The 21,248-nt window shown below is 40.8% G+C and overlaps 1 protein-coding gene across 1 annotated transcript; it reads left to right on the top strand.

Annotated features, from left to right (window-relative positions):
- Positions 1-8,394: 8,394 nt before the first annotated feature.
- Positions 8,395-20,022, top strand: polr1c (RNA polymerase I and III subunit C). Its single transcript, XM_028603582.1, has 9 exons — positions 8,395-8,518; positions 11,388-11,459; positions 12,717-12,824; positions 14,240-14,372; positions 15,156-15,287; positions 15,805-15,957; positions 17,358-17,507; positions 18,427-18,543; positions 19,655-20,022. Exons 1-9 carry the CDS (start codon positions 8,447-8,449, stop codon positions 19,771-19,773), a joined length of 1,056 nt encoding a protein of 351 aa, XP_028459383.1. The 5' UTR covers positions 8,395-8,446; the 3' UTR covers positions 19,774-20,022.
- Positions 20,023-21,248: the final 1,226 nt, after the last annotated feature.

The following is a 21,248-nucleotide window of genomic DNA, read 5'->3' on the forward strand; positions in this document are numbered from 1 at the left end:
GTGCATGTATGCAATTCTTATTGCATGTGTTTGTGCAATCATACTGTGTGTGTGTCTGTGTTAATGATCATGACAATGGTGTGATGTAAAAGTCTTTAGTTCTGGTTTAAGAAGGTTCAGCCCACATTCTGAGGACACTTCAGCAGCCAGAGATGCTACACGTTGTTTCCTTGAATGAGTCAGTGCTGAAATAAATGTGCTATCTACATGTGCCAGATTTTGGAAAATCTAAATTTGTATTTTAAAAAATGAGTGAAAAACTAGCATAAAAAAAAAAAAATATTTACTAAAGTTTTAATTCTGATAGCCCAACATCTTTTAGATCAAGTTCTTCAAATTCAGATTCCGATCTCTGAGACACTACATGCAGGGATTTGTCCCACCTTCAGACTCGGCGCTGTTAGAAAGCACTGACCTGTTGCCATCTGGATCCTGGGACTTGCTTCATGACGCTCCGCCACGCCACATGCTCGTATGACGTAATGTCAGCCGTCAGTGTCGCCACCTCACTGCACGGCACAACGCTTTTTTCTTCAAAATAATAGTTCAACATTCAGGGAAGTACACTTATTTGCCTTCTCTCGGACAGTGAGATGAGAAGAACAATATCAATCTCATGTTTTTTAAGTATGGCACTGGGGGTCAGCCCTATGTTCCCACATTTCTAATAAAAAAAATGTCACTAAAAATTAGGCCCTATGTTCCCACATTTCAAGGACATTTTCAAAATTGTGTTGTTCCTACATTTCCCTTCAATTTAAGCCCTATCCTCCCACAAGATGTTTTAGGGTAAGGGGGAAATAATCTGAAACGGGAAACGGCTAGCCTGGTTGTGTGCAAAGTTCAAAAACACAACTCTGCTCTCTGATTAATTAATTTGTTTAATCTGTCCACAAACAGAAATGTAAAATTGACAATTTGAGGTTTTAGGGAAAGTTACATGGTGGAAGTGCACAGCAGGGTGCAGAGACTGTGTGCAGCTGCCTGAAGTCTTGTCATCTCCCAACCCTCCCTATAGAGCTCAACAGTGTGGTTCCGGAAGAAAAAAATTCCCATTCATTTTCTCCATATGGATTTTGATTATTAGCCATAATGTCTAAACCATCCAAGGTAGACTGACCCCGAGCTGTGAGCTTGTGAAACAAAGGTTTCTGCTCCTGTAGAAGCTAACGAATGATCAACCTGGTTTGAGGAAAAACATTTTGTTTGCGATCTTAAGTGCTTTTCACACGGGGAGCAATTGTCGCAAATCAATGAACAAGAGACTGATTCTTCTGTTTGGGAGTTCCCTAAAATATCAGGACAGAGACACATGACTCTAGATTAAACAAAAGTACATATCTGAATTTCATCTTGTCACGTTTTTTTTTTTTTTTTTTATTAAATTATGAAAATGAACCTATTATCAATGAGGCAAAACAGAGAGCAATAGTCATTCTTACACTCTTGATACAAAATTGCCAAATAAAAAAATGCATGCTATGGGATTTTCTGTGTCCTGTGTATTGGACATCCACCCTCTATGTTTTATTTCTTCCTAAAGGTTTTCCATGGCAGAGGCAGGGCGTCCTGAGTCACAGCTGTGCCCACTAGGGGAGGCTGTTTCCTTGGAATCTACCCTCTCTGGTCAGTCCCTCTTTGACACGTCCAAGAGCTCTACAGAGGCTGGAGGACCAGGTAACACCTCCCAGGAGGAGGCGAAGGAGGCCTCTCCTACCAGAGGAGCTCCCTGCAGCAGTCTGAGGGCCGCCAGAGAGCCCGGTAAACAAGAACAAAGCCAGCCCGAACACTGTGAGCCCCAAAGGGTTTCCAGCCACCCTCCTAGTCTGCCTGAGACCCACACACCCTCACATCGCCACAGGACAGTCGTGAACGCAAACAATGACAGCCCTCAGGCTGGCGGGACAGTGCAGAGCATAAACCCAGCCTCGCTCCCTGTTCACAGGAGTCCCTCAGACACTTTGCCTCTGGTTAAACAGGGAATGGCCCCCCAGGCTGCAGTCAGCCACACGTGTAGACTTGCATACCATGGTGGAGACAACCGTATCCAGGAGGCTGAGAGTCGCTCTATGTTAGCCTGCAAGCAGCCCATGCAGCTGCAGCAGTGCAACATCATCACCACTATTTGTCGCGGGGTTAGCAGCGGAGAAGGGGGTGTCCAGCCGCCTCAGAGCCGCTGTGTTTGTGTCCCGTTGCCCATGGCAGCAGCCAAAGCGGAGGGTGTTGTGAACAAATCCCATCTTCCCCCTAAATGTGACAACAAAGCACTCTATTATGGCTCCTACAACCATCATGTCAATTTGGAGGACACATTTGCTGCCTACTGCCACCCCCAGCCCATCCCCGCCCCCTCCCAGCTGCTGCCACGCCCGGCAGCCGCCGAGCCAAACTGGGACGGGCAGCACGCAGCGGCAACTCCTTCGGTGACAAACCATCTGGGCCTGCCTCGCCTCGTCTCCTCCGTCAGCGAGACGGGCCTGGATGCCAAACACCTGCTGCGCTGCTGCAACCTCAACTGCTCTTGGATCAGCTTGCTTCCTCCTGGTGCTGGGCCACAGTCCCAAAAACACTTTGGCGGAGAAGAATGCTGCAGCAGTCCCGTGGGCCAAGTCAGAACCATCAGCCGGGACATGGGGACTATGACAGCGCACAAAGAGCTGAGGGATGTCGGGGTGCAGACGGGACAGACGCTCACACCCCATGTGTTCCCCCAGATCTGTCTGGCAGAGGAGAGCAGGAGTGAGACCTCCTGCAGCCAGACATCGAACACTGACAGCGACGGAGGTAAGAAACTGGGCGGAGCTTCCAAGTCCCCGGTGAAGGAGGTGAAGTGGGATGCAGAGGGGATGACGTGGGAGGTGTACGGGGCCTCTGTGGACCCCGAGGAGCTGGGCCTGGCCATCCAGAAACACCTGGAGCTGCAGATCAAGGAGACAGCAAGCCACGCGGCCAAGCTGTCCCGCCAGGACACCAACACCACCCGGCAGGGCGGGAACACCGGCTGGAAGAGGAAGAGGAGCAGGGTGATGGGCTCCTTCCGAACCCCGGCCTGCTGCGCTCGCAGCACTACAGCTGTGGACTAACTGACCACAACCTGAACACTGTGTACAGCTACTGTCAGCCTCACATCTGGCAAGAAGGTCTGTGGAAGATAAAATGAATGATCGGCATTCTCTGCCAGAATATGTGCAAACGCTTCATATGAAATGTTGATTCAAGATTTGTTATCGTCATGAAAAAGGGAAATCTAAAAGACAGAGTGCTGAAAATGATCAACTAACGAGAGCTTTTTCATGATTTTGTTGTCTATGTTAATAATATGTTATATGTTAGTAATATTACTATTGGAATCCTGATTCCTGCAGCTGTGCACTGCCAGTGTTTTCATACCGTACAGGCGTGTCTTCATAATAGACACTTGTGCTGTGTAAAGCAATCTGATACAATAAGTACTACTCTTGTAAAGCTTATAATGGATGTGTGGAGTGGCGAATAGCATTTATTTCAATACAGAGACACCTCAACCCCCCCCCATTAAAATAAGACCTACTATTAGCTATTATATTAGTTATAGGAACAGTCCACTTCTAAACATATATACTAACTACTCTCCCCCAAAACCGTTTTTTCTATTTGCATTCGCACTGGCCAAATGGCCAAATGGCCATAGGGACTGACCTTTGTTTTTTTTATTTTTATCACAGCCATCTAACCACCACTGTGCGGAAAAGGGAAAGGACCATGCCCTGAAGTACGAGCTGAAAGAGTTATGGGAACTGCAGTCAGAGGAACTTAAAAATCCCCAAATTGGTCCAGTCGGAACAGGAGAAAAAAAGGGTTCTAGGAACTGCAAAAATCCCTCCGGTCGGAAAGTGGCTATTGATATGATGGTAGGGAGTGGTATCTGTGGCACACAGCAGTGACATCCCATAATCAGTAGTGACATATGCCAGTAGGATGCCTATGCTGAGTGATATCTGAGTGGCATATACCATTTAAACACCTTTAGTGGCCCGTAGACTTTCCCTTAGCGTCAGCCTCAGGAAAACTTTAACCCCACTTTTGGGAAGGCTATAGCTGCATCATAATCCACATTATATCTGTCCAACATTTTTTTTTATTATTTGTGGGGTGAAATGAACATTGCATCTCTCTCTCTACTGGTGTCGAGGCAGATGGTCGCCGGCCTGTTCGAGATTTCTGCCTGTTAAAATAAAGTTTCCCCCCCGCCGCTGTCGCACTAAGTGCATTTGCTCTTTGGGGGGAATTGTTGTGTCTCTGTAAATGATAGAGTGGGGTCTAGACCTCCTCTATCTGTAAAGTGTCCCGAGATGACGCCTGCTATAATTTGACACTATAAATAAAAATGAATTGAATTGAATAGCAGCCTACTTAAATGTTGTTATTCTAGGATATTATAGGCTATAACATTTACACGTGGGAAAAGACATTTGTGCTGAAACTATAGTGACGTATGAATACACCCAATAATAGTAATTGAAAGCATAAAACACATTTCATTTCTCAGTATCACGTTTACATAATCCAAGCAAATGAATCCACTTTATTGTCACAACTGTATAACTGATGTTAAAGGTGCCCTGCCACACGTATTTCATGAATTTGTGGTGATGTCTACCGTGGACTCTGTAACATTTTTTAGTGAAAAAAATGCCTTGGTTACCTTGTTTCAAGCCATTCTAGCGTGGTATAGAAAGCCTGCAGGAAGATTTCTGCCAGTTCTCATTAATATTCAACAAGCTAAGCTGCTTGACTCTGATTGGCTAACAGCTAGCCAATAGAGCCTGGCTATCAGCATCCTTTACCCAGCGCAACCGGGCGAGCTCATGAATAGTAATGAGCTCAGGCAACATGATGTCAGACTGACCAGCTTTTGTAATTGGTCTGATGTCTCTGCTTATTTTTGTTCAGTGTTCATTTTTACATTCACGACATAACACAAACACATATGGACCTAACATATTTCAAAAAATGCAAGTAAAAACGGTTTTGTGTGGCAGGGCACCTTTATTGTTATACAGCATGTATCAGCTCATAAATTGCTTAGTCATGTATCGGAAACGCCAGTAATGGGAAAACATATAATTAAAGTGGTATTAAAAAACAAACCCGTATACAGCAAAGACAATAAAGATCCTGATCAGAGCCTCACAGTAGGCCTCTGTGGGCTCCATTAGTGCCATCTGTGAATGAAATGGAGACTAAGAATGAAACATGATTGTTCCTTAGGTTTATCCATATTCCCACTGTGCAACAAGCATATTGTCAGGGTGAAAATCCAGTTTCAGAGACTTTATGTTTTGACGTCAATTACTGTAACAGATTCCATAACATTTTTATTAGAAAAAAACAACCACCACTGGAATTAATGAAGCATATGGAGGTTACGTTGTCAGGTTTTATTTCATGTGAAACTTAAATATTTTTTAGTTATACTGTATGTTGTAAGTATATAGATTTAATAGTAATATAATTTACAGATATTGCAATGTAAGACAAATTTCAACTTGTGAAACGAACATTGAATGTATTCCTGTTTTCTTCAGTAATGCTGAACTCCATTATTTATATTTCCAATCTGTCTGTTTGTTTCAAATTGTGTGGCGCTGAACTCGTCGCCAACTCTGTTGTGTTATCAGTGTAGCTATTGAAAACAGCGTGGACTCAGAGACAAACAGTTTGCCTCATGTTTAAATCAACAGTGGGACATTCTGAGAAATCTGTCGACATTTTGGGGAAACCTTTGCCACCTTCCCCAGATGAGAATAAGGAGATCAGTTTAGTCTCTTCGTGTCCGTTACAGAGATAGACAGTAGGTCTAGGAAGTGTTGGGTCTAGCTTAGCATAAAGCCTGGAAGCCGACTGCTAGCCTAGCTCCATCATAAGAGAAACAATATGCCTTAATGAAGTCGCGGTTGTGACCAATGTTCACAACCGGTCACAGAGATGAAACTGATATTTATCTTCTCATCTGACAGGATTTATTTACTGAAAAATAACATTACCGATACAGTGGACTACACAATGTTACGATAGAGAGATGCTGACATATACAATGTTTCTATATTGTGTTAAGGTAAATTTTTGTTATTTGAAGATCTTATGTTATGCTGTGTTATGTTATAAGGAACTACACTCTGTGTCCACTGGGGCTGCACAATTAATCACATTTTTATCGAAATCGCAATATGGACAAGTGCAATATACAAATCGCGGGAGGGGGCAATATTTGTTAAAAACAAAGAAAACTCCTGCACACTGTCTAACTTGCAATAAAATATAAAAAACTAGACCATCTTTACCGAAAAGTTGCCTATTATTCAATTTCATAAACGTTTTGCAAGTTAGACAGTGTGCAGGAGTTTTCTTTTGCAACTTTTTGACCTGCTTGTCCCCCTCCAATGCACCTGCCTGACATTGTAGATGTGCAAAGTATTTGTCTGTACTAAAGGCAAAATATGAGTCAAACCATTCAGAATTGAGTATTATAGTGCTGCAGAGACGTCTACAGTACAAATCCTATCCTACAGACTAAAGAAAAAACATATTTGTTTGGTACAGAGCCTCGCAGAAATCACACTATAATGAATTACATTTTTGAAATTCTAATATTTTTATATGAAAATGAAAACAACGATACAAAAATGATCATTGCCCACAATATCATGAATCCAATCGCAATATCAGTCAAAAATAATCGCAATTAGATATTTCCCTCATACCGTGCAGCCCTAGTGTCCACTGGTTGAGATGAAGAACGTCTGTGAAATTGAGCAGCAAGGTAGCACTGAGGCAGACGGCCGAACTCACTCCGTGTCCTCTTTCCCTTCTTTGTTTTCTCTGTATTCGGCTTCCTACATTATGGCTGCTTTTGAAAAGAACTGCAGCAGTAATCGTCATTGTTTTGTCTGTGTCGAGGCCCTCCGTGAAGATATTTTGGGTTCCACACAGGAAGTAATGCAGAATGTCAACTGAGTGTTTATCAGTCGAAAGCCTTGTTAACATGTTGTCTAAATTGAGTGGATCCGAGAGAAACGTGCCCAAAATCTTTATGCCAGCAATAAAAATGTCTGAAACTCTATAGTGATTTTCTTTTGCTGGATGAGTGCAAAGGCCAAAGGTTCTCAAACACTAGGGGAGACCAGGGATAGTTGTAACATTTTTTAAATTTCTGTCTGTATCTTGGAGCTCTTTTAAGCCAGTGAGTTCAAAATGGGATACAAACTAATTCCATGTTTCTGCTATAAAATGGTGAAGCTGTTATTTCTGAAACCCAAACAGAATGTTCATGGTATACTCTCAAACACAAGGAGTAAAATGTTATAATTTACCTCATAGTCTGGGTTAGTAACACCATACCATGGGGTGAAATGTAACATCAACACATTAGGATTCTGACAAAAACTTTCTTTTTCAAGAGTGAAATTTAAGGAAAAAATATAAATACAACCAAAATATTGCTTGGGGTAGGCTGTAACATTTTCTAACCCAGACTATTGTTATAACTAACCCAGAATATTGTCACCAGCTTAATTTACAGCTAACAGCTCAAACATTAGCACTAACAACCTGCCTCAATGGAATCCATATAGACACAGAATAAGCATGATTTAAGTTTGTTGAGTTTAACTACAAAGCTAGCATTGCTAATCCAAAAATTAATTAGGTCAAAAAAAAAAATACTTTCCTACCTAAAAAGTTTGTTTTTTTTCTTTCTAAAATGTGCAGTGTCTGTCACATGGTGAAAATAAGTACAATACAATCCCACGTGTAATAAGGACTAAACATAGCATGTTTAGAGTGAATCAGCTGATTCCAAACTTGTTCCTGATTGGAGAAATTGTTCATGTTACAACTATCCCCGGTCTCCCTACATTTTCCACAAAGTAACACAAAAAGGCAACAGTTAGTGAGGTCTAATTGTTTATAAGCCATGTTGTTCAGATTTGCACAAAAAAGGTGACACGAACAGTTAAAGACCATTATGACAGCCATTCACAATGTGGTCAGTATCAACACAGTCAATATACTGTGATGATGCAGTATGTACACAGTAAATATACTGTGATGATGCAGTATGTACACAGTAAATACAGTATACTGTGTACATACTGTGACCTGCAAAAGGTGATTACTCAGTCACAAGATTGAACTCATGTTTCAAATGTAAATAAATCCATTGCTTTATCATTTATTAGACCATGACAGTCAAAATGCAAATACATCTTGTCAAATGACAGTGGACTCAAAGTGTGATAATATCAAATCAAATTGTAACTTTGTTTTAGTAAATGTGCCAATTCGATTGAGAAAAACTGTAAAATAATACCACACTATTATGTTTGTATATGTTGGACAACATCATGTGACGCAGTCAAAACCGGAGCGGAAGTGTGGGCGGAGCAATGCAGATTTACATGGCAAAATGGCTGCGACCATGAGCAACGTGGAAGAAATTCGGAGTCGAGTAATACTGGGGGAATATAATGTGAAGAATGTAAGTCCTTTTTCAAACAATGGTTTGGCGACAACGGTATCCGCTAGCTGCAGCGTCGGGGCTCTCTGAGCTGCTGCACGGAGCCGCGCGTGGACAGAACAGTCAGTGCTGCGTGCTGTAGCTAACTTCTTATATACTGGCTATGGCTGTAACAGTTAAAAGGGTAGCTAACGTTAACTACCGTTATTATCAACCTCGACCCTATGCTCCTATGTTTTTGTGTCCAAGTGACTGATGGGAACAACAATCTTTGACATTGGTCCAGTATTAAGCAAGATCGCTGCGGTCGGCAGCGGAGAAACAAGCTAAAGTGTAGCTGATGTATTAGGCAATTGTCCAGCTTGTATTTACGGCCACAATAGTGCTGGTTTTGCCGCTGACAGGCTCAGATTATTATTCTAAGTGTCTGATAACATTATGGAAAGCATTTCTAATGAGGTTGACCTTTCTGTTAAAGAGTAAGATCCATTTTTTTAAAACCTAAAAACATCTGCAAAATTTAAACCCACCAGACTCCATGTAAATAAACGCCGATTTAAGCATCGTAAAATAATTTAAAGTCGACAGAAACAAAATAAAACTACTAAAAGACGTTTTGGGTCCTTCCAGCTTTCTAACCATTACAACTCTAGTTTTGGTTGAAATAAACACAGTTTACCGATTTACATGTGAAAATATGTTTGCTCTATACACGCTTAAAGTATTGTTTTTTTTAAATGGAGTCTGGTGGGTTAAGCGCTAGCGACCTTAGAGCTGTTTCTGGTTAAACAGAGCTATCGCTATCTCTGCTATAGAGCTAGATCTCTCTATATATGTAGGGGTGCTTTCCATAATGTTGTCAGACATTTTGAATAATAGTTAAGCCTTTCAGTGCAAAATAAAGCCCTTTTAGTGCACCACACTGACGTTGAACATTTGCCCCATAGGGTTACATTGCAGCCCTGTCCGTGGCTGCTGGTTACATCGTTCACCCGTAACACTGGACCAATTTCAAAGATTGTTTTTCCCATCAGTCACTTAGACACAAAACAGGAAAATAGGGTCCAGGTTGAACTAACCACAGGATAATAAAGGACTTAAAAATGAATATATTTCAATTACCTTATTTATCTAAAACAGCTCATGGTACCAGGGATGGACTGGGGCTTAAAAACCGCCCTGGACTTTCTCCCAAATAGGCCCATCATCCGGCCATTTGCCCCTAGCTGTGCACCACCAACACTAGCCAGGAAGTCCTGATACTATGCCACAATACTGTAGATTATCAGACAAGGTATTCACAGCAAGTAACATCTCAAAACCAATGATTATAATTGGAGTTGTGTTTGATAATAAAAACAAAATGTACAATGCCATTACATCTGCATTGAAAATAAAATACAAATAATGAAATATCACTGGCTACAGAAACCCCAAACTACACAAACTTGTAATTATACAACATGATTACTATTACTGATCATCCTGGGACATCCTGGCACTTCCCTGCACTCTCCCTGTCATCTTTTGTGCTGCAACTATTTTTAACCTGAATAAACAAATGATTTTAAAGATTTTTAGCCATTATTGATGATAGGCCTATAATATGTGTTGCTTTGTGTTAAAGAATTAGCATTGAATAACCTATTTAATATTTTGTCAGTGTCATATTACACTTTTGATTCATATAAAGGCTGTAAAATGATGAAAATGACCAGGCCCTATCAACTTTATCTGTGAAGCTTTCACCGACGACCACCAGAGGCCTGTACTACGAAGATTTGGCGTTAACGTGGTAACTTCAGGTTCAACCCAGGGTTTTCTGTATCACAACGCTGGATCAGTTGTTACTGGGTTAAATCGCCGTGGTAACTTATGCTGAACAACTAACCTGGTCCGGACCAGGTTATGTTGGAGATCATTAGAGTTGGAGATCAGCCGGTGTAAAAGCACCGCCCACTGACCAATCAATACTTGATTGATAACAGCGTCACCGTTCTTAGAAGATCAGGCAGAGAGAGAGAGAGAGAGGGCTATTTCTTTGCCAGCATTCCTTCCTGTTTTAGGAAGCAGAGACTATATTGCGTTTTGCGGTCTATGGCAAAACCGTGTCTGTGTTCTTCATATTTATGTAATATTATAGTGTGCTCTTATGTAAAATATGCGGCTCTGGCAGATGTTTGCCATTGGTCATGCTGTGCAAACACCGCCTCTTTTATGTGAGCGCGCGCCGCTGGATTGGGGAACCCTGGGTTGATTGAACTAGTTGATAACCCCCGTCGTGACACAGGTTATGCGGGACCGCGGCCGTTAGGTTTGGTGAAGCCGGGTAACTGAAAGAAATCCAGGGCATGTTGATCTGGATTTGTAGTACAGACCTCAGGTCTTTAACAGTTCCACAATAGTAAACACAAATATGAAAGACAGGAAAAACTGCACTCTGATGGAATTCAGACAGAAAGTGCAAGCTAGGATTTTTGAGTTGATTGAGTAGTGTGAGTTGGTGATTGGCTGGAGTGGTTTGTTGTATTTTGGTGCACAGCCTGTGCCCTAAGTGTTTGTTTGACGTTTACAAGCCCTGTGTTGTCTCCCGAGTCTTTTGACGGTGTGTTCAGGGGGCAGGCAGCTAGCGGATCAAGGAGAGATGCCTTATGATTTGATTCAAAAATGAAATTGCGCTGAAACCGTGCAGGAACTCATAGTGCACCTTTAATGTTCAGCTGTACATGTCCATTCTTCAAACCTCCCAATGGCTGAAAACTCTAGTTGTGAAGCTATAATACCACTGCAAAATATATTGAACAGTTCAAGTAACTTTAATTAGACTAGAATGTTTGCAGCCATGTGTCTCCTTTGTTTTATTGATTGGCTGATTGTTTTTTGCTTTTAGGTTCATTCATCAGATTTCCCTGGCAACTACCCTGGCTATGATGACACCTGGGATATGCAGAAATTTCAAAAGGTACATTTCTCTCATTATTATTTGATAGCTGTCTGTAAGGAATAGGGCTGGATATCGTTCAAAAATATTCAACACCGGTCCGATACCAATACTGTGACTTTGATACCGGTTCCTTTTTACCAATTGTATTAAACAAAAAGAAATTACAACATTACGGCACAAATCTTAATATTTTCCAGCTCCTACTACGTAAGCCGTGTCTGTGTATTTTAGAGTTTTTCCTGCGTGTCTCTACGACGTGTAACGTTAGACAGCCAATCACCGATATTATTAGATCTTGATGATGAGATTGACTCCTTAGGTATTGAAATTGGGTATTGAATGACGAGGCGTTTTTCGATACTCAATACTTTGAAGGCAATTTGGTCGGTGCCTAAAAAGTATTGAATTCGGTACCCAGCCCTAGTAAAGAGAGATTAGTTTACAGTTCTCATACTTTTATATCGATAAGTTCCTCCCATGCATTTTTGGAAATGAATAGATTAGAAGATACTTTATTCATCACCGTGGAGAAATTCGAGTGTCCAGCAGCTCACACATAAACACACATTCCCATACACAACACAGTTCCCCATATGAATAAATACAATGCAAATGCATACACAAGAGAGTTAAGAACAGGATAAGAGCAGCATAATTACAACTATTTAACACAGCCCAGTTCTTATATGGTCTGGTACAGTTGTTTTTTTTTTTGGTGGTGTTGAAGAGCCTATGGCTGTGGGGACAATTGTTTCCTGAACTAGGGCTGGACGATATGGAGAAAATCAAATATCACAATATTTTTTTGACCAAATACCTCAATATCGATACTGCAACAATATTGTAGTGTTGACTATTGGTGCTTTCACAAAATATTCACACAATGAGATTTTAGATAAATAATCATCAGTAATGTATAACGATATGTGTCTGTTTCAGTTAAATTTAAAATTATTCATTCATGTATTACTTTTGCAAACAAATTCAAATGTTGAATAAATCCCAGTCAGAATACATCTTTTGGTTATATTACTCTTATGTGACCCAGATAATGTAAAACACAGGTACACAGCCTTTGAAGTAAACTACGCACCTTTATTATCATAAAACATTGTATTGTAACATAAAACTGACAATTGCCATTGACAGCCATACTCCTTAGGAACTAAGTGAATTGCAGTTAAACAAATAAACGGCTATTATGTAAAACAATTGTGATTAGACAGTTGTGTAATAATTGCTCCAGGCCTATGAAGATGTCCTCTCTGTTTGCAGAACTTCAGAATTGACGTAGTGCATCTGGATGAGAGCAGTATGGAGTTTGACATGGTGGGGATCGATGCAGCCATCGCCAACGCCTTCAGAAGGATCTTACTAGCAGAGGTAGCATTTCCATTCAGTCCTGTTTTGCCATATCTGTACACCATGTTGACATAAGTTTTTTGTTTTTAGCTCTACATACTACTATTTCTACGCACATTTGTTTTGTAAAGGCCCTGACACACCCAGCCGACTACGGCATCGCCTCACGTCGGCCCATGCCATCTTTATCTTGGTCTGGCTAAACCAGACGGTCCCTCTCCCGGGCTGTCATCTGTTCTCTCGGCAAAGAATTCTCCCTACGGTGGAGGAGCTCGCTGCTAGCTCGTTAGCTAATGTTAGCTTGCTAATTCCTACACTAGTTACTGAAAACTAGCCACACAAAATTGTCACTCACCTGGTAGCCTTGCATTGCCAGACCTTCCTACACAGCGCAGCAGAGGAGGGTCTGGTTAGTCTACACAGCATCCTGGGATGGGAGAGAAACGTGCTCTGGTTTATTGGCATTTCTTTAAACCAATCACAATCGTCTTGGGCGGAGCTAAGCTCCGGACGGAGCCACGGTGCCTCTGCTAAATAGTCTCAGGAAGGAACTTGTTTTGGTGGAACGTGTACGTTCAAAAGTAGTTTTAGTCGTGCAACAGAAAACTGAGATTGGACAGATAGTCTAGCTAGCTGTCTGGATTTACCCTGCAGAGATCTGAGGAGCAGTTAACCATAGTCCTCACAAATCCACCGGAGGTTAGAACGCCAACACAAAGAAAGCGGAAGGTGACGGACATCCAGAAGAAAATAGCGTGATCCGGTGAAATTTCTGGCAGTGATGGAGCAATCCCGGAAGTGAAACGTCACGGATATAGACTACTCATCTGGCTACCAAAATGCTTTCCTTACGATGTAACGAGCGTGGGAATGAAACATTGAGTTGTTACATTTAACTAATTTAGAGGCTGGCCTGGCTGGCAAGCTAGCTTGCTTGTTAGAGAGCTAATTGTTTAGCAGAGAGAGAGAGAGAGAGAGAGAGAGAGAGAGAGAGAGAGAGAGAGAGAGAGAGAGAGAGAGAGAGAGAGAGAGAGAGAGAGAGAGAGAGAGAGAGATCTATTACACTAATATCACTGTATAGGATATAAGTTTATTAACGTAGGTTTATTTCGTAATGTGTATGTATGTAGAGAGCTTATTAAAGATATGTTAAAATTGATATACATACACAAGTAGTGATGTATATCTAGATAGATATATATAAAAATAGATAATCCAATCGTGTTTTTAGAAGGAATATTTGAACGTCGCTTACCGTCGGCCCAACGAGGACAGATGGCCGCCTTGGTGTGTCAGGGCCTTTAGTGAATTGTGTATAAAGCCTAATATGAAGAAATAGTACATTTTGTGCATCATTTTCTAAGAGAAGGGAGTCTTGGAAGTTTTTCATTCCATGCAAATATTGAGTGAGAGCTTTTCCTTATTCTTGGTTGTAGGTGCCCACCATGGCAATAGAGAAGGTGTTTATCTATAACAACACATCCATCGTCCAGGATGAAGTCCTGGCCCACAGATTGGGCCTCGTCCCCATTAGAGCTGACCCTCGCCTGTTTGAGTACAGGAACACTGGTAAAACCACACAGCGAGCCAATCACACATATGACAGTAGACCGCAGCGCTCTCACTTCACTCTGCCCTAATGGTTCACCTAAACGGCCTATGAGTAGGTTTGGATAGCATTTGGTTTCCTCATATAATATGGAATCTGCTTATCAAATCAGAATCTCTTGTAATCACGTGCGGAAGCTAATTAGGTTTAGCTTTTTCAACATCAGCAAGTAACTAAAGTTATAAAAAACCTAAAACTCAAAGATTTAGTTTAAATCTATAATCATCTTTTTACACACACACACACATATATGCATATATGTGTGTAAAAAGATGAGATATACATACATACATACATATACATGTCACCAGTGCCAGTTCTATCATAGCACATTAGTTTTCCATCATTCTTTCCAGCTGCTGTTGGAAGCAGACAGACAAGTCTCTTTTGCTGTGACGGTCCCAAATATAAGAGCTTTCTGTACATTGAAAAATAGCAACAGAGCATGTTCAGAGCAGACTTCTAATAGAGATGTGACCTAAAATTAACGAAGCTGTTGCTTTGAGTATGTTTGCTCTCTGTATTTCCACACTGTTTATATCTGATGCCAAAAATGAAAACTCCAACCAAAGATGCCATATTTGTGTGTATCCTTCCATCAAATGGAAAAATTCAAATATCTTGTACCTCATTTTATACCCATTTGTCTCAAGCTTGGCATGGCAGTGCATGGGTGCAACACGAGTTGTAGGATGGAGCACAGGAGAGTTTAAACATGTTCGGTTATGCTTTGTTTATTCCAGGTGAAGAGGCTTCCGAGGAAGAAGGTTCAGAAATAGACACAATTCAACTGCAGCTGAAGATTAAATGCAGCAGGAACCCCAGAGCCAGCAAAGACTCGTCTGACCCACGAGAGCTGTATCTGAACCACATGGGTAGGTCTCAGCTGACACTAGTGAACAAACAATTGCTGGGATTGTTTGCAGATACAGACTTACAAAGCGTAGCCGTGACCAGGGCATACATACTCTAATGCTCTTTATGTTGGTCTGAATCAAACCTCCATCTCACGACCTCAACTTGTGCAAAATGCTGCTGAGATCAGGCTTTTGCAGTTGCCGCCCCGAGACTCTGGAACAAGTTACCCCGATATTCTCACTATTACAGATGGAGCTCTTTTTAGATCCAAACTCCAAACCTATTTGTTTAGAATGGCTTTTAATACATAGTAGTGGTGTGACAGTTTCCCTCTTCTCCTCCTGTTTCGATGTAACCTTTTCTGATTTTACTGTTTCTCTGTTTCATTCTTTTTGTTGTATGAAATGTTTTTATTTTTATATAAATAAATGTTGATTGATTGATTGAATGATTGATACAAACGAACGAGTGATTGTTGAAAATAATCAGTAAGATCATTGAATGATTTGTGTTTATTTTTTGTCTCCCCGTCAGTTTATTCCAGGGACATAAAGTGGGTCCCCATTGGGAACCAGGCAGACGTGTTTGCAGACGCCGTCATCGGACCAGTACACGATGACATCCTGATAGCTCAGCTCCGGCCAGGACACGAGCTGGACATTGTCATGCACTGTGTCAAAGGACTTGGTAAGAGCTTTAGATTTGAATATACAGATATTGGAAAGGAACACGGGCAGTTCTATATACATGCTTAATTAGTATGATGTTGTTTTTATGGCCTATATGTTTCCAAAAAGTACTTGAGCATGAAAGTTTGTTCACGACCTGATATCTCTATATGTGACAAAATAAATCTTAACTGGTGGTTTCTTCCAGGGCTTTGAACATTCAATGATCAAGTTGTTTTGTTTGTTTCTGTAGTTTACAGGGTTTCCACGGGTTTTAAACAGGTTTTGAACAGGTTTTTAATTTTCCTACGTCAAAGTAACGCTACCTCTAATGCTCATTGAAATGTTCCTTCCGTGCTTCAGAAAGTTTTAATGTTTTTTTATTTATTTATTTATTTATCCTGTGGTGTTGTATTTCTTTCTGTCGCTAGTCCAAATATAATTTTCTGTACTACGGCTACATATGAGACCAACATGCAACTTATTTTGCAGCCAATCTGGTGACACTGAATTTGAAACGGCACATTGTAATTTCTGCATCTATTATCAAAGTATTTATTAGTAATACAGTGGAAATTTGTAGAAATGTGAATATTTGGTTAGCATGTTGATTTACGGTGTGTGCCCCTAAACTTTCTGGTTGCGCCCCTAAAATTTTTAGTCGGGGCCCACTGTGCTCCTAGTGAAAAAAGGTAGTCTGCATTCAATTCAACATTCAATCCTGAATGTGCAGTTTCACTGTATTGGGGGGGTCTGAAAGAGGGGGGGGGGGGGGTCCCGAAAACCACTCTGTATCTGGTGTCCGAAAACCACTCGGTATCTGGTGTTAGGGTTCATCTCTCTCTCTCTCTCTCTCTCTCGACCTGACTGCAGTTCATGTCATAACCGACTTGAGTGGGCAATGCTAACACCAGATACTGACTGGTTTTTGAACCCCCCCAATACAGTAAAACTGCACATTTTAGAGTGTCAGCCTAAGGCACACCTGTGCAGTAATCCTGTTGTCTAATCAGCATCTTGATATGCCACACCTGTGAGGTGGATGGATTTTCTCGCCAAAGAAGAAGTGCTCACTAACACAGATTTAGACACATTTGTCAACAATATTTGAGAGAAATAGGCCATTCGTGTACATAGAAAAAGTCTTAGATCTTTGAGTTCAGCTCATGAAAAATGGGGGCAAACACAAAAGTGTTGCGTTTATAATTTTGTTCAGTATAGGTCTTAAATTTCATTCTTAAATTGGACTTTGTGAAACCTGTAGAAACGCTGAGTTTAAATATCTGACAGTTATACAGCTCATCTCCGAGGGAAACCTTACACTTTCATAGGCTGCCTGCTTCGACACGGTGTACATACTGCTGTTATCAGTCCAGACACCCCAATGTGTTCTGATACTCAAGTGTTTTCTCTGTTCAGGTAAGGACCATGCTAAGTTCTCTCCGGTGGCCACAGCCAGCTACCGCCTCCTCCCAGAGATCACCCTGCTGGAGCCCGTGGAGGGAGAGAAGGCCGAGCGCCTAAAACGCTGTTTCTCACGAGGAGTTATAGACATCGAAGATGTTAATGGTAAGACAAAACTAACCTCAAGAATCTGAAATCAAATAGAAACCAACTCCTCAGATGGCACAGTGAATGGACTAAATACATGATCTCTTAGCCTGAGGACAGTATTCTGTGAGCATGCAGTACATTTCCACTTTAGCAGCTGGTAGGTGATTCTTTCATCTCCAGAGGCCCAGGTGTAACAAGTAGGGCGGGGACCATATGCTTTTGTCCCGATTCAATTCTTTCACGATACACCGGTGCTGATTGGATTTGTGTTGCAGTTTTCATTAATTGTGATTCAAAAGTATTTTATAGATTTTCTTTTCCTTCTTTAAGAAGTCTTATAATCTGGATTGTCTTATATTTGGACCAATACAGTATATAAATTGCACATGAAAATTCAACTTTTTTGTCCTGAAATAATGCAATGAATAGTTTTTTCAGTCCACTAGATCCTAAGATGAACAAACAGAGAAAAATATATCTCTATACAGTAGATAAAACAGATGTTGACCAAGTTTTCCTTTTGGCACATCATTTGAAGTTGGAAAACAGGTAATAAATTGCAATATATCGAAGAATATTGCAATATAATTAAAATCGCTATAACATCGTATCGAGACATAAGTGTCGTGATGATATTGTATCGTGAGGCCTCTGGTGATTCCCACCCCTAATAAAAGCCCCCCAAAAATCAAATGACGATATGTAAGTTTTTCAATTTTTTCCCCCCACCCCTAATAATAAGGAAGCCTTCAGTGACTTGTGAAATACAGGAAAAAATGGGTAATGCTCCAGTTAAAATAATACATTCTCACCAGTTTCCTCAATTATATGACATAGATTTATAAAGTCCAACAGTGCCCAAGCTTGAATGTCAAGATGTTGGGATAGCAGTCTGTAGTGAGTCCCTAAATCTTGTTGTGTTCCCCCCCTTCAGGGAAAAAGGTTGCCAAAGTAGTGAACAGTCGCTTGGATACATGCAGCAGGGAAGTCCTCCGACACGATGATCTAAAGAATGTGGTGAAGATCGGAAGACTGCGAGACCATTTCATCTGTAAGTTCATGTACCTAGTGCCAATGCAAACTGCTTCAACGATGATGTTCAGACTAAAACAGGACTAAAGAAATCCCAGTGAATGGAAACAATTCAACAAGTCAGAAGTCTCTTTTAAATGGAATGCCATTTAATTTAATATTAAAGCTATAGTGCATAATAATAATAATTTATACCTTATTAATCCCGCAAGGGGAAATTACAATGTTTTCACTCTGTTGTTATTACACACAGGCCTGAATTACACACACATGCTCAGTACTAGGACTGTGTATTGGCAAGACTCTGGTGATACAATACGTATCACGATACATGGGTCACGATTCAATATATTGCAATATATTTAGATACTGTGCGTAAGGCGATAGATTGGGATTTTTTTAAGTATAATTTTAGAAAAGCGAATATTAAAAAAAAAGACATGATGTTCATAAAAGTCAAAGACGTTTAGGTAAAAATCAAACTGCCAGTTTGGGATTGTGGTTCCCAGGTTCTTAGTGAGCTAATGTTGATATGCTAAAGTAGGCCAAAGTTCAGCCATAGCTACATTGTTAGCTTCTAGCACCCCTACTCAGTACCTACACATGCACTAATGTAGAAATGTCAGAGTGAGGGGGGTGCCCCTGGAAAGAAGCCCCGAGCAGTTGGGGGTTTGGTACTTTGCTCAAGAGCACCTTGGCAGTGCCCAGGAGGTGAACTGGCACCTCTCCAGCTACCAGTTTCTGTCTCCCCTACGAGGAATTCTAAGTAATGACAACAACACTGTCGCATCCACAGTTGCTAGTAGCCAAGGAGGACACGGAGGATTAAAAAACATAGCTTAAATGTAACATTCACTAATATCAAAAAGATACGCACTGAAGCTTTAAATGCATAAATAAATATGCTTATGAAATACTCAATCAGTGACATCACTGATTGAGGAATTTTAAACAGGAATGTGGGCGAGGTGTTTCAGGCAGTTGAGAAAAAAGTGTCTGTGGGAGAGAAGTCCATTTGGAGTGAAATGGGGGGGGGCATAATAGGGGCTCTTTTATGCCTCTTCATACAGCAGTTTGCATCACTGTAGTTATCCTGTATGTCAGTTCATGGATCTCTTCCTCTCATACAGTTACTGTGGAGTCGACTGGCATCCTAGCTCCAGATGTTCTGGTCACAGAGGCCATCAAAGTCCTCATGACCAAGTGTCGGAGGTTTCTCAATGAACTGGACTCTACCGACATGGAGTGACGTGACTACTGAGCATGCTCAGAACCACCACAGAGGATCTGATGTTGACATATTCCACAGTATGGTTGAGACTGTGCTCCCAATGGCTCTGTTGAAACTTATAAAACCTAAACTGGATTTTTTTAAGAAGCTGATTTTGTCATGGTGGTCAGACTTGCTTGTAAGTATGTATATACTGCTGTCTCTAGTATTTTGTATACCACTCTTGATTTTCTTCAAATAAACATGCTGAATCTGATAAAAACATCACCAATCATATCTACATTTCCTGATGTACAGTACAATGGAAATCTGCTCATTAAAACATAATAGGAAGCACATGTAGTATTACAGGATGACCAGTTCATATATTTTTAGATATAAAATTAATAAACTGACATTTCAACCTGTCCTGTCTTCAATCAACTCAGAGTAGGTTCACTCAGTTAAGCGCGTGCACCACCACATTAAAAAGGCAGCATGAATGGAGCCATGATACTACAATTCACCATGGAAACAACCACAAAAAAAAAATGGTCGGCGGAAATACTTATGCGCACATACAGCAAGTTTGAACATGTATTTAGTTAAAAAAAGCAACAAAGCGGCTGCAATTTGTGTGGGAGAAAATTGCTGCTAGAGTAAATGTTTAAGTTCCAATATACTGTATTAATATATTTAATCATAAGTATAATATTACTGGTGAAATGGCATTCAACCTATAATCTATTTCATTTAGGTGCATCCTGTGGGTGAAATAGTACTGGGTACTGAGGCTGCAGCACATTAACAATTATAATTCATAATCTTTTATGTCAAAGGGTTTACATCATTCACCTGAAATACTGTGGAACTCCTTTTTAATGGCTCTTACTGGTTTGTGTCCAGGGAACACTACAACAACGTTTCAGAGCGAGTCACATTCTTCTGACGGCGCTTTGCTTTACAGTGGCTTTAACAAAAAACATAATGCAACACAAAGAATCTGCTGGGATGTGGAGCATGTTCACGATGGGTGACGTTAGTGATATGAGGACAGATAATCTTTAATTATTTTTATTGTGACTGTTATTGCCACTGTTCATCACACCCCCAACCGGCACCGTTAGACCCCGCCTACCAAGAGCCTGGGTCTGTCAGAGGTTTCTCCCTAAAAGGGAGGTTTTCCTTGCCACTGTCACACTAAATACTTGCTCTTGAGGGAATTACTGGAATTGTTGGGTAATGTTTTGTAAATTATAGAGTTTGGTCTAGACATACTCTATCTGTAAAGTGTCTTGAGATAACTTGTTATGATTTGATACTATAAATAAAATTGAATTGAATATGGTTATGGAGGCTACATAACTAGGAAGAAAAACGATATCGCAAAAATGCATCTATAGTCGGTCCTCAATATCATCTCCCAATGTACGTTTAACTCCCTGAGAAGTAATACAGCTTCTTCATCAACAAATATAGTCATCATCAAATTCTTTATAGTCTGCTTAACACGG

This window comes from Perca flavescens, chromosome 17 (assembly GCF_004354835.1).
Source record: "Perca flavescens isolate YP-PL-M2 chromosome 17, PFLA_1.0, whole genome shotgun sequence".
Lineage (NCBI taxonomy): Eukaryota > Metazoa > Chordata > Actinopteri > Perciformes > Percidae > Perca > Perca flavescens.

Bases quoted from the DNA above. Each gene is read 5' to 3' on its own strand.
- polr1c (XM_028603582.1), top strand. From the start codon at position 8,447: ATGGCTGCGACCATGAGCAACGTGGAAGAAATTCGGAGTCGAGTAATA. The intron at 15,288-15,804 runs GTAGGTCTCAGC...TCTCCCCGTCAG, and splicing joins GCTGTATCTGAACCACATGG to TTTATTCCAGGGACATAAAG. The intron at 17,508-18,426 runs GTAAGACAAAAC...CCCCCCCTTCAG, and splicing joins AGACATCGAAGATGTTAATG to GGAAAAAGGTTGCCAAAGTA.